The following is a 20,520-nucleotide window of genomic DNA, read 5'->3' as shown; positions in this document are numbered from 1 at the left end:
TAGCCATTGCTGTTGATGTTGTTGTTGTCGGACGTTGTCAACACACAACAACAACACCAACAACCGCAACCAGAGCAGAAGCTTAGCCACCTTTTAGGCGTGCATCAAATGCGATGCCACAAATCTTCGATTCCCCGAAGTAAACGAGTGAAAAATATCTGTTTTAGTTACGCAACCCAAACCCAAACTCGTCCCTGTCCACCTACATACAACGAACAACAAAGCACAAGTAACAAAAAAGGGCAAGGCAAGGCATGGAAAAAAACATATTTAATATGCGCTCTGGGGGCTGCATTATGGGCATTCCGCTTTCGAGTTTTGGCCATGGCCATGCACACGAGCCCAGATTCCACTCTCCACTGCCACGCTCCTCCACGTGGTAATGGCTGAGTACCGCATAATTTATGTACACTGAGAGAAAAACAATCAACTATTCAAAGCTGTAGTGGGACCCACAACTGAATGTTTCAATGCTTTTCAAACCGACCATTTACAAGGATTACTCTCTCTTATCCTGTCCCATTTATTATGCGTATTAATAAAATATAAGCTGTAGTTCAGTTTAGCAGCAGCTGCTTTACTTTTAAGTTTCCTACAAATCTTTGACTATTTTAGTCTCACGATTAGACAGAAATTGAAGTTTCTGGGTCAAACTTTGACAGCTAAATGTAAAATACAGCTTTCAGCAGGAAAATCAATTAGTGAAAGCTAGTTTCTATTACACCTTATATTTCATAGAGAAAACAATTAAATAAATAAATAATTATTTACAAAAATCTAATGGGCAAATCTATTTTTCATCAATTAGCGCAGCTCATGTAGTAAATTGATTGCAGTTACGTTGAATAATTGTTCACACTAAACTTGGAGAGAAGGAAAATACAAATTTGTTGGAAATTGTTTAAGTTCTGATTAAAATATGTAACTTACATCTCTGAATGTCCTTTGTAGCAAGAACATGAATTAGTTAAGCTGCTTTGTAGTCAACCGTTGTTAAATTGTCTATTACTGCTTCTAATGAAGCTTATATTACTTAGAAAAGACAAGTAACTAAAAACTTAATAATCACTTTGAAAAGTACCATTGAAAATTATACTTTTGTTGAATGAGCACAGCTGTATATGATTTTGGAATGTTTTTGCTCAGCAATTTATTTCATTATTGCAAATACAAGAAAAAATTTCTATTTAAAAATGTAAAGCAATAAATGTCCTTTTGTGTTTGCCTTCATTGAAGTTGTTAGAAAGTTAAATCACATATAAAGATCTTACAATTACATGTATGTACTAAAAATGTTGTGAATTTTTGTTTTTAAGGAATATGTACAAATGATTTCAGTTCTAAACAAGACAATTAAGATTGTTTAGCAAAGATATATGTACATTAAAAATATAGGTAAAAGAATACTTCTATTATCATTATTATTATTGGCTGTTTTCTTAATTGAATTAGTTAGAAAGTTAAAGCAAATATTGTTCTCTGAATAATACATCTATATTAATTATATACATATTCACGTTATATAATTACTTCTTAAAGAACATAATTAAAATGGTCGAAACCCTCGGAGCCAGTACTCACTTTTCCTTAAAATTAAATGTAGTATTTAATTCTATATTTAATGATATACAAAAATATGTCTAAGCATCCTTTGCCCTTTGTCTTTGTTCTTCGATTTGTGCATAATATAGTCTTTGTCGTATTAAGGCATTCATATTTTGCGCAGTGTGAAAAGTATTCTTCGGCCTACGAAGGTGTGAATACATATTTGGTGTGTGCGATTGTGTGTGTGTTTTGTGAGTAATTCCACATAAACGTCGAACTTGCGAATTATCGAAACTCGTGAGAGTCGATAACACGAAACATTCTGTATATATAGCCATATATACACTTGCCAAGCAAGTGCTATAACATCTGTAGTGTGCGGAGGCTGTTTATGAATTTATGTCATACAAAAGCGTGTTTTATGAGTGAAACGTTGTGTGGTGTATATGCTGTGTGTGTGCTATGTGTGTGTCTACACCTGCAACAGCTGAAACCTGGCCGCAAACGTATCATAAAACTGAAAAGACGCCACGTTTTGCTGTCGTTTCGAGACATCCACATTTCCAGAGCCGCCACCTGCCCAACTGGCGAACAGGCAAACTACCCATCAACATCATCCTGAAGCGGGCGGGGGCACAAGGGGCAGTCAGCTAGCTGCTGCTCTTGCGGCATACGTCAATATATTTTATGTGTTATTTCACACACATACATACACACACACACTCGCAGAGAGTGCGAGTAACTGCGTTCGCCGTGGGCATCATTTGGCTCCGTTGCCTACAGCCAGGACGAAAATACTCGACCAGCCAAGGTGCGCACTGTGTTGCTGTAGCTGTTGCTGCCACAGTCAGTGCCGCAGTGACTGCTTTATGCGGCAAATGCAAATTTTACTAAATAATACATGATTTTGGTTTTATGTTGGCTCTCTGAGCTGCTCTGTACTCTGTGCTGTGCTCTGTGTTGGGTGGTTTTAACCGTCTGTGCGATGCGTGCGCGTATTTTGCTTGAAAATATTTCGTATGTGCTCGTTACATTACGTGATTTATAAATCAATTTGCTTGAAAGCATGCCACGAAGTCTATGCCAACTCCTCCTCCTCCTCCTCCACCACCTCCTCTCTCTTAGCTTCTAGTTGTAGTTTATGCGAGTAGCCGAAAAAAAATGGAAAGAAAATGCTACAAGCAAATGTATTAATATTAATATTTCAAAGACGGAATTGTCATTAATAAATGTGTATTGCAGTTTTATAATTTACTAGAAATTTTCTATTAAATCGATTGGTTTATTAACCTGCTTTTATTTATTTACTTGCAGCGCGATGTGATCAATTTGGAGCCAACGCGTGACGATGTGGTCAGCTGTGTGTCGAAGGGCAAAAGTCAGGTGAGTGCATAAAGAGAAAACAACAAGCTTGTTAACCTTGTCGTATACGTAATGTAAACAATCAATGAGCCGACGACGATGATGATGATGATGATGATGTTGTTGATGATGGCACTTAGCAGCAAGCACAATTGTGGCATGCACGACGATTTGATTGATTTCTATATCATATGGTGAGCTAACTGATTACACAGCGCGCGCAAATCCATTTTTCTTCTCTATTTTTGAGTGCGGCGAGACACGCGAGTTGCTGCAATTTGAAATTCGAACGTAACCGAATTGCTGTAGCTGTAGCTGTGTGTGTGTGGCAAGTTGCAAGTGCAACGTTGGCGCTTCTGTTAGCTTGGCGCTGTTATTGTAACTCGTTTATAATGTGACAGCAAATCCTTTCATTTGAAATCTTTTTCAATTTATTTGTGGCTTTTCAATTTGTAGCGAGCGCGTTTTTTTTTTTTCTTTCCTTTCTATCGTGCGCTCCACTTTCGTGTGTGGCATGCTACACACACATTGCGCTCTGTCATGTCTGCAGCTGATTCTGCCTTCCAACTAGATGTCAATTGAACTGTCTGTATATACATATATGCTTCGATGTGTGTCGGGTATGTGTGTGTTGCTTAAGTCATCATAATGCTGCGTCTGTGGCAGGGATTTTCTAGCATTGTGTTGCATTGTTGCCAATTGATTTAGCGACAGTGGCTGCAACGACGCGTGCTATTACAAATTGTTGCATTTCTCGAGCACACTCGACCAATTTTGATTTATTATTGCGTACGAGTGTGTGTGTGCGACTATGCGTATACTTAATGTTGCCATTTTGTGTAGCATACTTTGCAGCTGATTTAATTGAACCCAATACAATAATTTTCTGTCAAATTTTCTCTCGTTTCAGGTGTTCGATTGCAAGAACCACGTGCGTGTTATACAATCGATGCAGCAAGGCGATAGGCTCTACGTGTGTGGCACCAATGCTCACAATCCCAAGGATTATGTCATCTATGTGAGTATACACAACTTTCAGCTGCAGCCAAGGACACATTTTGTAACTACGCAACTATTCAAAAGAGATTTTTGAGGCCAACTTTGTGTGTGTATTGACTTAAGATCGCAATCCAGAAACAGCCTCGTTACACGCACACAAAGCAAAGCCACGCATGTGTTCTTTTCATACGAGCTGAATAGACGTTGTCATCTTTTTATACCGCCTACGTATAGGGTAGAAAGGTATTATAACTTTGTGTAATAGGCAGAAGTATCTTCGACCCCATAAACTTTATATATTCTCGATCAACGTCAACAGCCGAGACAATATCCGTCTGTATGAAAACCTATATCCCAGCTACTATAAGAGTAAAGATATAATTTATAATTTGTACTCTATGGTATGTTTTGAATATAGTACTATATCAATATACCGAATATATTAAATTTGTGTAGTTTTATAATATGGATTTATACTAAATGTAGTGTTATATCAATATACCAAATATAGCTTTCAGTATATTTTAGTATTTTTGCGGTATAATAATTTGGTATAGTTTTATAATATGGATTTATACTAAATGTAGTGTTATATCAATATACCAAATATAGCTTTCGGTATATTTTGGTATTTTCGGTATATAAGTAAATATACATAATGATCTGGTGTCTTACAGTCGAGCAAACTCGGCTACAGCTTTCTTGTTACAGATTTCTTGGCACACATATAAGTTTTTTTGCCATGCATTGTGAAAATAGTCATTACTGCTCGGCTGCATTCAAATCACACACTATTGAACCTTTTGCAGCAATCCCCTCTTCACACCTCTTCATTCATTTTGATTTCTTTAGAAATACAAAATACAATGAGAATGTACTTTCACAGAGGTGAACACCAATCAAAAATGCATTCTGATGCGACTGCTCAAAAGTACACAAAATACTCAAAAACAAGCCAAGCTATAAACCAAAAACAATATTTGCGCAAAAAGGGATTGCAGAGATATTTTTGGTTCATTGTTCCACAGCGACAATTAGCAACAACTTTCAAGGGATTTTTCTTTGAAAATGCACAAAACAATATTGAAATGAAAATTAATTGGAGTGTTTCGTTCGATCTGAAGCAGCAAATTAGTAAGTAATTTAAACTCTTTTTTATTTCTTTGGTATAGTCCAATCTGACGCATCTGCCACGCTCGGAATACGTGATTGGAGTTGGTCTTGGCATTGCCAAGTGTCCCTACGATCCGTTGGACAACTCAACGGCCATCTACGTTGAGGAGGGAAATCCTGGCGGATTGCCTGGTCTGGTAAGTAAATTAATAAAATTAAAAAAAAAGAGATTTATGGGAACTTAATAAGTTAACAATTAACATATTTCTTCTATACAACAATAAGCAAAAAAAAGTAAAACGAGAAATAATATAAAATTATATATTTATTATGATTATAATGAATAGAAAACTGTGACCTACTCAGTTGATATAGCAAATATTATGAACTCTCACATAGACTTTAAAAATTGAAATCATAGAAAATTGACGAAGCTTAGACTTATTCTGTTTGTAGATCAAATAAATTTAACTTTCAAGGGGCATAATAGTAAAATAAATAAAATGATTATTATAAAAGATATTACAGATTTAAAAGGGTAGACATACTTATTTGGTATAGCAAATAAATGGAACTGCATATCTCATTTAACACACTGCAATTGAAAAGCATATCTTATATGGAAAATAATAGAAAAGATATAAATGTATTATTATTATAAAAGATAGAAAGGATTGCAAACCTTTTACTTATTAAATTGATAAACTTAATAAATTGAACTTCACAATCTGGTATTTAAAATCTTTCTGCCAAGGGAAATGAGAACAAAGGAATTAAATTTATTACTATGCAAATACTATCTTTTGTAGTAATAAATTTAATTCTAGAATGCAAAACTTAACTTTTATATAGCAAATATACCAAATAAAAAGTTGTGTACACTCTGAAATTCGACAGCAACTCTTCCATTACCTAAACACAGGAATAGCAACAGTTTTAAACAAGCAGCTGGCGCATCTCACTCTGATTCACTCTATTTGTATTTTGTATCTTTCCACACAGTACTCGGGTACCAATGCTGAGTTCACGAAGGCGGATACTGTGATCTTTCGCACGGATTTGTATAATACGTCAGCAAAGCGCTTGGAATACAAATTCAAACGCACGCTCAAATATGATTCCAAGTGGTTGGACAGTAAGTAACAAACAAAAAAAAAAAGAGAACAGAAGCAACCCAACCAAAGCCAACCGAAGCTCATGGCTGTGGCACTAGATAAAAATTGAAAAAGGATTCTGGATGCTATGGCGCGTTACAAATGATTTCGCGCTTGAATCCTCTTCTATTTTTTTATTTTTATTTTTTGTTATGTATTCTTTTTGTTTGCATTACGTATACGCACTGTTGTGTGTGGTATTGTGTGATGATGCGATTCATGAGTAGCCGACAGCTAATCGGCTTAGGCTATTCAATTATGTAGATCGTTACTCACAGCAGCAGGTCATCAATCTGCGTCAGAAATCTCTGCTCCTCTCATCTCATCTCAACTTACTATGTTTCTTTACAGAACCGAATTTCGTTGGCTCCTTTGATATTGGCGAGTATGTGTACTTCTTTTTCCGAGAAACAGCCGTGGAGTACATTAACTGCGGCAAGGCGGTCTATTCGCGGATTGCACGTGTTTGCAAAAAAAGGATGTTGGAGGCAAGAATCTGTTGGCCCACAATTGGGCCACATATCTAAAGGCACGGCTCAACTGCAGCATTTCGGGCGAATTTCCGTTCTACTTCAATGAGATACAATCGGTTTATCAACTGCCCACGGACAAGACACGCTTCTATGCAACATTCACGACCAGTACCAATGGCCTGATTGGATCAGCCGTGTGCAGCTTCCACATTAACGAGGTCCAAGCCGCTTTCAATGGTGAGTGCAGCAGTTCCATTCTAGTCATTCGATTGCATAAGCGTGGAAAAAATTTACTACTATTAACTATTTATAAAGCAAAAAGAAAGTTTGAAACATCAATGTGCAGTATAAGAGATTAGAGTATAGAAATTATTGGAAAAAAATTTCATTTTTATCTAAATGCCAACTTAATCGAAATAAATCCCTGTGTTATGAATATAAATTCTATATTTAAACGTCAACTGATTAGTAATAGATTCGTGAATTATTTATATAATTTCTAAATTTAAATGGCATTTAAATATAATCCTTTATTATTGATCTCCTGACTATATTTAAATGACAGCTGATAAGTCTCTTTATCCTTTATATAAATGCTTTATTTAATATATATCTGGATGAGCAATTCATTACTTAAGGGATAGTTTAATAGTAATAGAATATTAATAAGAGTCCTATTTCTAAATGAAACCTAAATAGTCTTAGATGCCTAGAATGTCAACTCCACACAAAGGCCACAAGTTCTCACCTGCTTAAGTCGTAAAGAGAGTCTCACAACCTTCGAGGCAACCCTCGTGTATTACTTATGTATGCAGGCATGTGCTTATGTAGATGTTAAGTGTTGTATGCAAAATGGATGCCCGCACACATGTGATGAACGTTATCGGAGCCACAATGTTGCCAACTGTCAACTCAACTGACGTTCAATTTTCTCTTTTGTTTTGCGAGCGAGCAACTAAATTGCGCTCAATCCCTCAAGTGCTTTGAGTGGAAATAGTAATAGAAACAAGAATAGAAATAGAAATAGAAATCGAAATACGAATAGCTATAGCAATAGCAGTAGCAGTAGCAATAGCAATAGGATTGGCAAATGGCAAATGCAACTTATCGGTAAATTTTATTTGCAAAACTGCAGCACATTGGTTTCAGCTGGCCCTCATGTGATTTTCGTGCCACACGGCGAGCCCAGAGCTCAGTGGACGGGGACAACTCTAGCTACAGTTTCAGTTGCGATAAATCCAATATAGGTGTAGCGTACAGATCCAATAGCAGTAGCAGTAGCAGCAGCAGCGGCAGCAAACACACACATTGTGAAGGTAGAGTGGGAGCTGAGCACTCACGACGTTGAGTGTTTTGTAATTTCAGTGCCCGCTCTCTCTTTCTTTTTGCAGCGTGTGCGGAGCAACATAAATCGTATTAGAAAATCCATTTGAATGGATTATTGCCACACACACACACTGCCACACAGAGCCACGCCCACTTAGAGACTCTTAACGTTTACGCCCAAGCACAACACAGCTGACACTTTGGGGTCGCAGATTTAAAACTTCAATTGCAACACTTGCCACCTGGCATGTTGGTTGCTCAGTTCAAAGTCGAAAATATAATGCCATATATATTGTTTTCATTCTCTCTTTTCTCGCAGGTAAATTTAAGGAGCAATCCTCGTCAAACTCCGCCTGGCTGCCGGTGCTGAACTCTCGTGTGCCAGATCCGCGACCCGGCACATGTGTCAACGATACCTCAAATCTGCCAGATACCGTCCTGAATTTCATACGCTCGCATCCACTTATGGACAAAGCCGTAAATCACGAGCACAACAATCCGGTCTATTATAAAAGGGATTTGGTGTTCACAAAGCTCGTTGTTGACAAGTAAGTTTTATTTCCACTTGTTATCTCCTTCCTTTTCTCATCGCATTCCTTGGCTCTGCTTCTATTCAAATACATACGTATATTTTGTATGTATGTATATGTTCTTTACCTATACATGAAGGATGGTTTTTTATTCAATTTTTAATTTATTTGCGTATTCTACGATTTGTTTCTGTGTTTCTGTTTGTGGTTTGTCTCTCAAAGTGCAATTTCATGTTCGAGCAAACTCATTTCATCATTTGAGTGCTTTAATTAAGCCAAGTCAAGCGTGTTTTGTGCTCCCAAAATAAAAGCGATATCAACATCAATTTGAAACATTCCTCATTGTGGCCAAACAAAAGCACAGATTTATCATAAATAAAAATAACATAGAAACAAATTATCCAAGCATACCTTGATGTCGACAACATCAAGATAGTTTCGCATTTTATTAATGAATCTACTTAAATGACGTTTTGGACTGACAATTTATTTCTAGATAAATCCGATGTTCATTTGACATCACTTTAATTGAAGAGATATAAAACAATAATATCTCATGTTCAATCTGTAGCGCAATCTACATATGTACATTAAATTGATTACTGTAATATTTGGTTTATCTCAAATACCATAGAGAATAATGTCGAAATAATTCGAAAGCGGTATTATTACTTAAAATATACTGACAAAATACTGTAATTTCATATATTGACATACTACGGTATTCAAAATATACCATAATAAACAAAATAAATCAGATTTTTAACCAAAGCCACCACAATTCAGCACCTATCATATGCAGTTACTAAGTTTTCAAACTGTTAAGTTGCTTATATAACAACATTTTGGTAAAAACTGATTGAAAAACATAATAAAAAAACAAATACAAAATGAAATCTTCGGATAAGATTAATGTGCTTGAAATTGAAATGAAAAACAGCTTGCAGCTGAAAAACTGGCTCATTTTCAGTCATTAACGCATTAATGCAAATGAATGTTGTAATTAAAAATACAATTGCAACATTCTGATGAAATGTTATTTGATAATCACATTTTTCCTTTGCTTCACCTTAAAAAACATGGCAAAAATGTAGTTCGTTTTTTTTTGTGTTCTATTGTGATTACTTGCAAATTTATTGGCATTTCAAATTTAATTGCAGTCGAATATTAAAAATAGATAAATAATATGCATAATTGCATACAAAAAAATGTGACTGCCATATAATATTATTTACATGGGGTTTTCTATATGGATTAATTGCTCGGCAACTGACAACTGGCGGGCAGCAAATGGCGAAATCATGTGACGAATTTTAATACCGACATTTACTCGCATCGCACAACAGTTGCAAGTTGCCGACACGCTCAGGTGTTACAAGCCCGCTATTAATATGGAAAATAATAATAAAAGACAACAACAAAAAAAAACATAAATGCGAATGAAAAGAATGCATGCAGATGGATCAGAGAAAGAGAGAGAGAGAGAGAGATGGGGTTATATTTAATTTCGTTAATATTCAGGTCGTTTATCATATTAAATAAGCATTTAATTTCGCATCGCCCCATGTATTTTAATCTCGGCCATTGTATGCAACTCGCACTTTAAACTGTTTGGGATTTTCTCTCTTTTGTTTTATGTGTGTGTGGCAGAATCAAAATCGACATATTGAACCAGGAGTACACCGTATACTATGTGGGCACCAATCTGGGTCGCATCTATAAAATCGTGCAGTATTATCGCAATGGCGAGTCGCTGTCGAAACTGTTGGACATCTTTGAAGTGGCACCCAATGAGGCCATCCAGGTGATGGAAATCAGCCAGACACGTAAATCTCTGTATGTGGGCACCGATCATCGCATCAAGCAAATCGATTTGGCAATGTGCAATCGCCGTTACGACAATTGCTTCCGTTGCGTCCGTGATCCGTACTGCGGCTGGGATAAGGAGGCCAACACGTGCCGTCCATACGAATTGGATTTGCTGCAGGTGAGATTCAGAGAGTCCAAATCATTTCGTTGTAAACAAAAATGCAAATTTTTCCACTCTTTATGTATTGTTCGACAACAGGATGTGGCGAACGAGACAAGCGACATTTGTGACTCCAGTGTGCTGAAGAAGAAAATCGTAGTCACCTACGGCCAGAGCGTGCATCTGGGTTGCTTTGTCAAGATACCCGAAGTGCTGAAGAACGAACAGGTCACCTGGTATCATCACTCCAAGGACCGAGGACGGTGAGTAAAATGCGTCAAGCATGCAATATTCAAGTTGACTTCAATCGAATACGCTTTTGCTTGCAGCTATGAGATCAAGTACAGCCCAACGAAATACATTGAGACCACGGAGCGAGGACTGGTTGTGGTGTCGGTGAATGAGGCCGACGGTGGACGCTACGATTGCCACCTTGGTGGCTCGCTGTTGTGCAGCTACAACATAACCGTCGATGCGCATAGGTGAGTCCCACACATTAAATGGCCAATAATTGACTTATAATTATTGCCCCGTTCTTTTTTACCCCCGCGCACAGATGCACGCCACCGAACAAAAGCAATGACTATCAGAAAATCTATTCGGATTGGTGTCATGAATTCGAGAAATATAAAACAGCCATGAAGTCCTGGGAAAAGAAGCAAGCGGTAAGTTATTTGCCTGATTGAAATTATAAGAGCTTAGGCCGCACACTAATGATCCGACGCCGTGATGTCGTGTCCGTTGTCCAATGTCCGTGCAATCGGGGGCAGACACATGCCATAATAAATGATTTGGCGGGCAATTATTTTAATAACTTGCCGCTGCCGCCGCGGGCTGGCAAGCTGACACCACACACCGCACACCGCACACACAACGTCAAATCACAAACAGTGTAAAGTAGTTAAGCTATCATTATCTAAACACCACCTGCCACCCGCACCTGACGTCCTGATGGTCTGATTGAGCGATGCTTTATACGTACGTTTCGAACGTATGCTAATTGCCTATGTGACAGGTATTCAGCGCCACATACATGAGCAATTAAAATGCAATCATTTTGTGTATCGTTGTTGTGTACTTCAATATAATATGCATATAATACTCATCAACATTACCTTCAATTTGTTTTATCGCCCCCCCCAAAAAACAGCAATGCTCGACGCGCCAGAACTTCAGCAGCAACCAACATCCAAATGATATCTTCCGCAAGAACAATGTTTGATACCACGACAATAGTTTTGCCGTCAACATGCCGCCACCAAGCACGTCCATCAAACGTTTCTACTAAATTCATTGAACCACCTAGCGATGAGTTTCCAATTTAAATCAAATTCAATAGACGACTTGAGTTGAGTTGAGTTGTGGATGCAAATAGCAATCGATTGGCGCTATTCTGAATAAATAAGTTTAAATAAATTTAAGCAATATGTAAACCGTGAACTCGTAAACTCGATCAACTGCATTTATACGGATATCAACACATACATATGTATAGCGAACCACTTCCAGTACAGTGCATTTATTCAGCATACTCGATACTTTAATTGCAATTGCAAACATCTAAAGATCTAAAGAAAATAAGACATTCGTCTGCGCAATAACAGAAATATAATAATTCATCAATAGTTAGCTACAAAAACGAAAAAAAACAAACAATAAAAGATCACTTCATATCGTTAATATAATAAACATTTTACATTTAATACAATATAAATAAAATTACATATTTAAGCATACTTAATGCATACTTAAAGTAAACGCAACGTTTCAACATGTTAATAATTCTATCGACAAATACAAAACTAAAGGATGAACAAGCAAACAAGTATTACACACATAAACGTAAAAGTAAATCAGCAAAATGAGCTAGCATTTCATTCACGTAATTCATAATTAAATCAATCGAATCATAATTAAACTAAAATTAACCTTAATATACGAAATAGCAGTTAGCATTTAGCATACATATAAACACGAATTGCATCTAAATAAAAGTCGAATAAACCTACACGTAATTGTAATTGGAGAAGCAATGTGATGTTAAGTTTTGATACATTTATGAATTTGCCAGATTAAATCATCATCATCTGAATCATATCACGAGATGAATGAGTAACTAAATATGAAATGAAATGCATTTAAAGCAACTGCCGCATTAAATACGCACAACAACACATTCAAACATACATATTGATAAGCATACTAAAATATTATGGAAATTAAATCAGATTTGCTTAATTGAACTAAACTAAACTAGATGAACTGCAACTTCAACTAAGTAACGTCAATGAGCAATATACATACATAATAATAAATATATATAAAAATATTACAATGCCAGCTGCAGTAAAATATCCAACGCTGAATTATACAAATAATATATAAATACAATCTACATCAAATCGGTCCATAGTTTATACACAACATAACATAATAAAAACTCGCATAATTCGCAATTTTGTCAATTTCACATGCAACTTAATCGTTTCTTCATATCATAATCCGAATTTTGATTTCAACTAAACTTGCCAAGACACAACAAAGCAAAAATAAACCGAAAATATGAATTTTTAGCATACTGTTCTATGTGTACTTAAGCTAAATCGACAACATTTTAGTTACTAAGCGTTTAGTTATAAATTAAATTTTAATAAAAAAAAAAAAAACGTATCTATAAAAACAAACTTGATCTCTTTTTCATTGGGCAATGATTCAAATTCAAATTATCAACATAATTTTCCATTACATTTCCACAATTTGTTATCTGCAATGCTGCGCCCCCATGAAGTGGATAATAACTACCCCAAGTTGTGACTGTGAAAACGGAGAAAGATAAAAAAAAGTTCGGGCGCAAATCACAATCACAAAAGAATTAGAAAAGTTGAGCGGCGGGGGAAAAAAGAGCGAGAAATTAAATCAGTCTGTAAAAAAGAAATGAAAATTAAATGAAAACAGCAGCAACAAAAATTACACGCATTGTTGAAAATGCCTCAAATAATTTCCTGCACTTAATTTCACACTAAAGAAATGGCAGTAAAAATAACGAAACAGGATTTGTGGTATGACTTGGCCTAGTTTATGACAAGAGGAAATATTCTTAATAAAAAACTGCATATTAAAGAGATGAATTAATGCAGAAATAAGTTAGAGAGTTGTATTAATATAGAGCTCTAAGGCGTCTTATCCCTTTTGCATATCCTGAGCTAATTAAAGCCCAAGCTGCGAGCAATATTTGGCTTTCACAAAGGTCGAAATAGGGCAAAAAATAAAACGAAGGCAGTTACCCATACCCCGATTTCCATATTTTGCGCCTTTTGCCAGCCGCCAGCCAGCTGAATTGCTACGAAAATTTTCGTCTTTGTTCTTTAAAATTATCGCACAGCAAATAAATTTTGCTGGAATCTGCGCCTGTCATTGTCGTTGTCTTCGTCGTAGCTGTTGTTGTTGTTATTGCCTCGTCCCTGGCAGTCGTTGTAATTGTTTTAGCATCCTTTTGGCCCCGGCAGGGTGCCATCGTCCATTCTGCCAACTTGCGCCTGGCTGTCTGCTTGAGCATATTACCAAAATGGTTGTCAACACTTTGGCGCAAAAGCTTTTAGAATTCATTTGAGCGCTCCGCTATCCACTCTCCCTCTCTCTCTCTCTCTCTGGGCCTGGTTAATGGTGCCCACGGCCATTTTTCCACGCTTTGTGTAATTTGGTGCTCATTATTTTATTGTGTCCAGCGTTTCAGCATTTCGGTGTTTCGGCATTTCGACGGGGAGCTGTTGCTGCGCACGTTGAATATCCAAATTGCAAATTTTAAGAGCCCAACAGCAGTTAATCTTTTTTGTGTTATTTTCTTCTTGTGTTCGCTTTTCCTTCTTCTTTTTTTGTTGTTATTTCGATTATACGGCAAATACCATTAAAAAACAATTTAAAGTTTATCACACGCCGTTTTCGCTGCCTATTTTGTGGCACACGACGGCGCAAAAGTGAAGAGATATCACTGAACATTCTCGATTATTAAATACTCTGTACTTTGGGGGTGTTGAGTGGCGCTTTGGCTTTGAAATTTTGCTGACAATCAAATGTAAATTTGGTAAGATAAAGAATAGTGATATGGGGTGGAACTTAAGCTACATTTTCAAGCATTACTTTTGACTTTAGCATGCAGTTTCTAAATACGCAAAGCATTGACTTTTTGCTTGCTCGATAAACTCTCATACTTTTATTGCAAGCATTTTGTTATGAAATTGAAATTGCAAAGAAATTTTAGGATTACATCATGAACTGAGCAAATGCAAAAGACTTTTATAGCGTCTTCAGGTTTTTGCTGCTGTTCAGGTACAATTAATTTGACTGCCGCAGGATTGTTGGTTGGTTAGTTGGTTGGCTGCTAAACCATGACAAGCAACTGATGCGCAACAGACCGTAAGTGTTTGCCCTGCCCCATGTACTACACTGAAATTTACTTAAGAGGCACACACACACACAAACACTCACATGAAGTCTCACACTTATTTATACTCACGAAATAAGCCTTCAGGCATACAGTCTATGTCACATTGCGCATACGCAACGTGGCCCGTATGCGACGTGCTATGATTGTTGTTGCTGTTCTTGTTTCTTGTATTTTTGGTCGTGCTCTTTTCGACTGCTTCCGTGCAGACAATTAAAATCTGGCAGCATTTTACTTGTAAGCCGCTTAATAGGACTGCGAAGTCCTTTCTGCACACAGCTGCAGCATCAAATGCGACCCGAAAATGTGTTCATGCGTGAGAATCTCACATACACACACACGCACACACGCGTAGAGGAGACTGAGGGCTGTTCACTGTACGTGTGATGCGATGTGTGTGTTAACTCAAGCCAGACAAAGTGCATGGCTAAAAGTTGCGAGAGATGGCGGAGAGAGGAGAGAAAGTGGAGAGAGATCCGGCTAAATTATGGTCATAGCTTTAGGTTTATGGGAGTATGCATGTTCTTACCTCTGGCTTAAAGCTGCACTTAGTTAGTTAGCAGTTGCATATTAATTGGAATGCTTGAGTCGAAAAGCAAAGATTGCGTCGACGGAATACACAGAGAGCGAGAGAGAGAGAGAGAGCTGAAATGAGCTTATCGGCGACCACATTGCATAATTCCAACTGAGTGCGCCAAGACAAATGTTAATTTAAAATGAAATACTTTGAACTATTCAACTTGTGCAAATATTTTATCATCCAACAAGGCGACATTTATGATTGTCGCACACACACACATTCAGAGACATACTAACCAGGCAGGCCAAAAGCTAAACCACAAGTTTTCTGCCCATTCTCCGTCTGTCTTCTGTCCTTATAGCTCCGCTTTTCTGTTTGCTTTGTACTGAGTGTGTGTGTGAGTGTGATTGTGGGTTGCTGCTGCAGGACATTCATTTGCTGAGCAATTCTGTTCTGGATATTTGCTGTTCTGTTCTGTTCTGTAGCTGTGTCTGTCTTGGCCATGTCTGTGTTATCAAGCGAGCAGGTCAAGCGCAAAGGTGAGAAATAACAAAATTTCAAATTTGGTTTCGGGGCATTTCAGCTGCTGCACCAAAGATTATTGGGTTAATGTGCACACCCAATTCTCCAACACTTCCCTTTCTCTATGTCGCTCTGTCTGTTGCTATCTCTGTGTTCTATCCCATGAAAGACAAATACCTTGAACTGCAGCTACAAATTCGTATTTCCATTTGCACACTTTTATGCTTGTGAATTGTAGCAGTTGGCAGTTTTACACTCACACTCGCACTCACACATACTCGAAATTCATATTCAGACACAAAAGTCCACACTTTGTTGAACTTAAATTGAATTCCAGTCTCACTGCTGTTTGACAAATACAAATCTTAAGTATTTGTGCATGGACAACAAGATAAGTATAATTAAAACTACAGATTTACGAGTATTCATATAACTTTCTATACATGTTTGTAACTTTTAATTGGAAATCTTTAACAATATATTCGTTATGCGGCTTGCAAGGAAATACATTTGCAACATTTGGCACTTGACGATAAGATTTTTGATTGGCACTCTGGTTGAAACATAGTTTTGTTGTATTCTTAGCAAGCAAGAGATCAAAAGTAAATTGCGAACAAAGGGAAAAGACTTTTTTAAACCAAACCCATTCGAAAGCAGCTCTCAATCCAATTAAATTTATAATGCACACACTGGCAAAAAAGCTATTAAATGAAGATTTTATTATTGGTACTAGAATATGAAAATCTTGATCTCAGAAAACACATATTGATTTCAAAAACATTTGATGTTCTTATGTATAGAGGAAAAATCTGTAAAAACCACAAAAATTTAATAAAATAAAATATTAATTTACTATCGTTTTTTGTATTATACGAATTATGCACATCACTATTAAATTCAAATAGAATTCAATTACAGTAGATTCCGGTTATAGCGACTTTCAAGGGATTTTACGTCGTTATACCCGGAAGACGCACTAACCGAAAGGAGCAAAACAAATTTTTGTTTTTTTATGGTTGCCATGTTCGTTTTTCCATAATAAATCGTATACCTGCATGTTCCTTAGCATAAGCTAAGGCATCAGCTAAAACTAACAGAGAGTAGTGAGAAGTGTTGTGCGAAAATACTGACAGTTAAATAACAAGTTTATAGAAATTGCGATTATTTTAAGATTTTTGTTACCTAAATCTAGTACATTCGATTTTTTAAGAATTTTTTTCAATTTGCAGAATATTTTTAGTAAGTATTGCTGATGATGCTATGGTATATTTTACTCTACTCTATGGTATATTTTAAATGCAGTACAATATCATAGTATGTATTACATACCAACCGTAGCCTTTTGCATATTTTAGTATTTTTGCGGAATAGTTCTAACATATTCGGTAGTCTATGACATATTTTGAATGTAGTACAATACCTACATATATAACAAATAAAGCCTATGACATTTTTTTTAGTCATTTTGCGGTATATTTCTAAAATTTTTCGACAATTTATTGAAGATTGGAAGAAGGATATCCCACAGTTGAGCATACCCGACTGTAGGTTTCTTACTCGTTTGCCATATAATGTTTTTATTAAGAAATGCTTAGAAATCAAACAAAAGCTTTTCTTCAGCTTATTTTGATTACCTTTGAATACTTGTAATTCGAGTATTTTAAAATGTTGACTTATAATGAATTAGCTGCTAAATAACAACACTTAAAATAATACCAGAAATTGCCAGCCAACATTAGCTTGAATACTATTAAGCTAATACTACGCAAAAGTGATTTACATATTCAGCAAGTTTCTATCGCGATAACTCTATTATATAGCCCCAACTCATCGTCCATCCTCAGCCATTTCCCCTGCATAATCATGAAGTCTGCTTTGTCACCGAGTTCCAGTTGAACTCGCGACCACGTCCTTCTCCTTCTCCTTCTCAGTCTCCATATTCGTAGCCGTAGCCGTATCTGAGCTCCTCATTTGCGCTTAAAGCGCATTTTTTCGCACCAAAAAATTAAGCCCAATTATGCTTGATTCACTGGCTTGGAAAATTAATTATGTGCACCTATTATTATTGTTGAGCTTGTGCATTTGGCCAGCAGCGACGTCTGTCCTGCGTCGCACGTCGCACACAAAATTAAAATTCATATGATATTAAATTTGATTTTTTTTACTTCTCTTTGACGGAAGTACTTGCTGCATATTAAGTGTCATTATGCATTTCAGTAAATGAGAGAAAGAAGAGTATGATAAAGTTTTTCATCAGATCAAGGAAGGCGTTGGCCGGCTGTGTCACAACCTGTGCAGCAGTTTGTGTGTGAGTTTTCATCAACATTTGAGTTCACTTCAGTACAGCTTGTCGGACTGAGCACAGAACTAATTCCTTAAAAATCATTTCCAATTTTCTGAAAATTTCGAATGTAAAAAATTTCAAGTGTAAAGCGTAAAATTCTAGATTCGTTTAATTTTATACAATATTTGTACATTTCCAAGACGAAACTCAACATTGGCTTTTTATTTTTTTGAATAATGTCTTCGTATCGCGATATTCGTATGGTTAAGGTGGCTCGCAGTCTCTTGTCCTACAAGAGCAGAGTGAATGTGCGTGCGTTGCGTGCGTTTTCCTCGAAGTGTGACAAGCCCAAGGGCGTTGTTGTGGGCGTGTACCAGAAAGATGGCGACAAGCCCATTCGATCCTCGGAGAATGCTGTGCTGCTCGATGACGCTGTCGGTGGCAAGATAATGAGCTTGATACGTGAGCGTGGCATGGACGGAAGGCCAGGCAGAGGAATACTCTTCAATGGTCTCGAAGGTGAATACTCTACGGTGGCTGTGGTCGGCATGGGCGTGGCAGGAGCTGGCTACAATGAGCTCGAGGAACTGGACGAGGGCATGGAAAACGTGCGCATTGCGGCGGGCACGGGAGCGCGAGCCCTGCAGCTGCAACGCATGGCCGAGGTGCATGTGGATGGCATGGACTTTCCCGAACAGGCGGCCGAGGGTGCCGCCTTGGCCGTGTGGCGCTACAATGCCAACCAGCGGAAGAAACATCGTCTGGCCACCCCCAAGTTGCACATGTACGGCAAGGGCGATCACGATGCCTGGGTGCGTGGTCTGTTCAAGGCGGAGTCACAGAATCTGGCGAGACGTCTCTCCGATACGCCGGCGAATCAGATGACGCCCTCCATCTTTGCTCAAGCTGCTGTGGATGCGCTGTGTCCGTGTGGCGTGTCTGTGGAGGTGCGCTCAATGGACTGGATCGAAGATATGAGCCTCAACTCATTCCTCATGATCGCCAAGGGATCCTGCGAGCCCCCGCTGCTGCTGGAGTGCACCTACTGCGGCACCGCACCCGAGGAGAAAGGCGTACTTATGTTGGGCCAGGGTCTGACCTTCCACAGCGGCGGCCTGTGCCTCAAGCCCAAGAATGGCATGGACATCTATCGTGGCGCCATGTCCGGAGCTGCTGTCTGTGTAGGCGTCCTGCGCGCTGCCGCCGCCCTCTCGTTGCCCATGAATATCACGGCCGTAATCCCGCTCTGCGAGCACATGCCATCGGGCATGGCGGTGAAGTGTGGCGATGTGGTGACTCTGCTCAATGGCGTCACCTTGGGCATTAAGAACGTCGACAAGGCGGCGGTCGTTATGATGGCAGATCCTCTGCTCTATGCGCAGGCGAACTTCAAGCCGAAAATGATCTTGACCATTGGATCGGTGGCGCGTGGCGTCAACTATGGCCTGGGCGGCAGCGCGACGGGATTGTGGAGCAATTCGGCGTACCTGGCCAAGCAGTTCCGCAAGGCTGGCGGCATCACTGGCGATCGTATCTGGCGCATGCCGCTCTTCCGCTACTTCAAGGAGATCATCACCAGCAACTCAACGTATGACATGAGCAATTGTGGCCGTGGACCCGCTTCGTCCTGCTTGGCAGCTGCCGTCCTGCACTCGCTGGTGCCGTGCTTAGATTGGGCACATCTGGACATTCGGGGCACCGGCATGACGACCAAGGTTAATCCGCTGCCGTATCTGCTGAGGGATTGCATGACCGGACGGCCAACACGCACAGTGATTCAGTTTATGTATCAAATGGCCTGTTCTCAGTCTTGAAAAGTAGTTACCTCCCGATGCATAGACATTTATCGTGTATTTAGTATAGTATGTTATTTGGAAGTCATATTACTTTTTTTTGATTTTGGATTAAAAATGATTAGATTCAGACGATTACCACAATTTGTTTTGCCTTGACAAACCTGCTTCGTCTATCTGCTCCATCGTTTTCAATTACTCAGCATGGCGCAGGCCAAAGGGAAGGGGAAGGGGAATAAGAACGTGTGCAGCTGTTGATTGAAGCGCAAATCGAATTTACGACCATAAACGCTGAGCTTTTCTTAGACGCGTCAACGACGCGCAAAAGTATGCTATGCAAAGCTTATATTGCGCTGTGTGTGGGGGGCTCAAAAGAAGGAACACGTCCTGACGGTTATATTTCTATGTACACTCTATAGTATAGCGTCTATACCCTGTATGGATGAGACTGTTGGGTTGTATTGGAATGAAGCTGAATAGAAATATTAA

At 38.3% G+C, this 20,520-nt stretch overlaps 2 protein-coding genes across 2 annotated transcripts in view; both read left to right on the top strand.

Moving 5' to 3' along the window:
• Window positions 1-12,038, top strand: part of LOC133840815 (semaphorin-2A) — a 50,878-nt gene extending 38,840 nt beyond the window's left edge. Inside the window, 12 exon segments of the mRNA XM_062272898.1 lie at window positions 2,860-2,928; window positions 3,818-3,925; window positions 5,079-5,216; window positions 6,022-6,154; window positions 6,525-6,643; window positions 6,646-6,883; window positions 8,292-8,520; window positions 10,153-10,489; window positions 10,571-10,734; window positions 10,801-10,953; window positions 11,028-11,136; window positions 11,622-12,038. Of these exon segments, the coding sequence (XP_062128882.1) occupies window positions 2,860-2,928; window positions 3,818-3,925; window positions 5,079-5,216; window positions 6,022-6,154; window positions 6,525-6,643; window positions 6,646-6,883; window positions 8,292-8,520; window positions 10,153-10,489; window positions 10,571-10,734; window positions 10,801-10,953; window positions 11,028-11,136; window positions 11,622-11,693 (1,869 nt within the window). The 3' untranslated portion in view covers window positions 11,694-12,038.
• A 6,250-nt stretch (window positions 12,039-18,288) lies between these two features.
• Window positions 18,289-20,169, top strand: LOC133841877 (cytosol aminopeptidase-like). Its single transcript, XM_062274666.1, has one exon. The coding sequence runs from the start codon at window positions 18,475-18,477 to the stop codon at window positions 20,050-20,052; it is 1,578 nt and encodes a 525-aa protein (XP_062130650.1). The 5' UTR covers window positions 18,289-18,474; the 3' UTR covers window positions 20,053-20,169.
• The last annotated feature ends 351 nt before the right edge of the window (window positions 20,170-20,520 follow it).

The sequence above is a fragment of the Drosophila sulfurigaster genome, chromosome 3 (genome assembly GCF_023558435.1).
Source record: "Drosophila sulfurigaster albostrigata strain 15112-1811.04 chromosome 3, ASM2355843v2, whole genome shotgun sequence".
Taxonomy (NCBI): domain Eukaryota; kingdom Metazoa; phylum Arthropoda; class Insecta; order Diptera; family Drosophilidae; genus Drosophila; species Drosophila sulfurigaster.
Note: the sequence above shows the minus strand (reverse complement) of the source record. Positions and strands in the feature narration are given on the sequence as shown.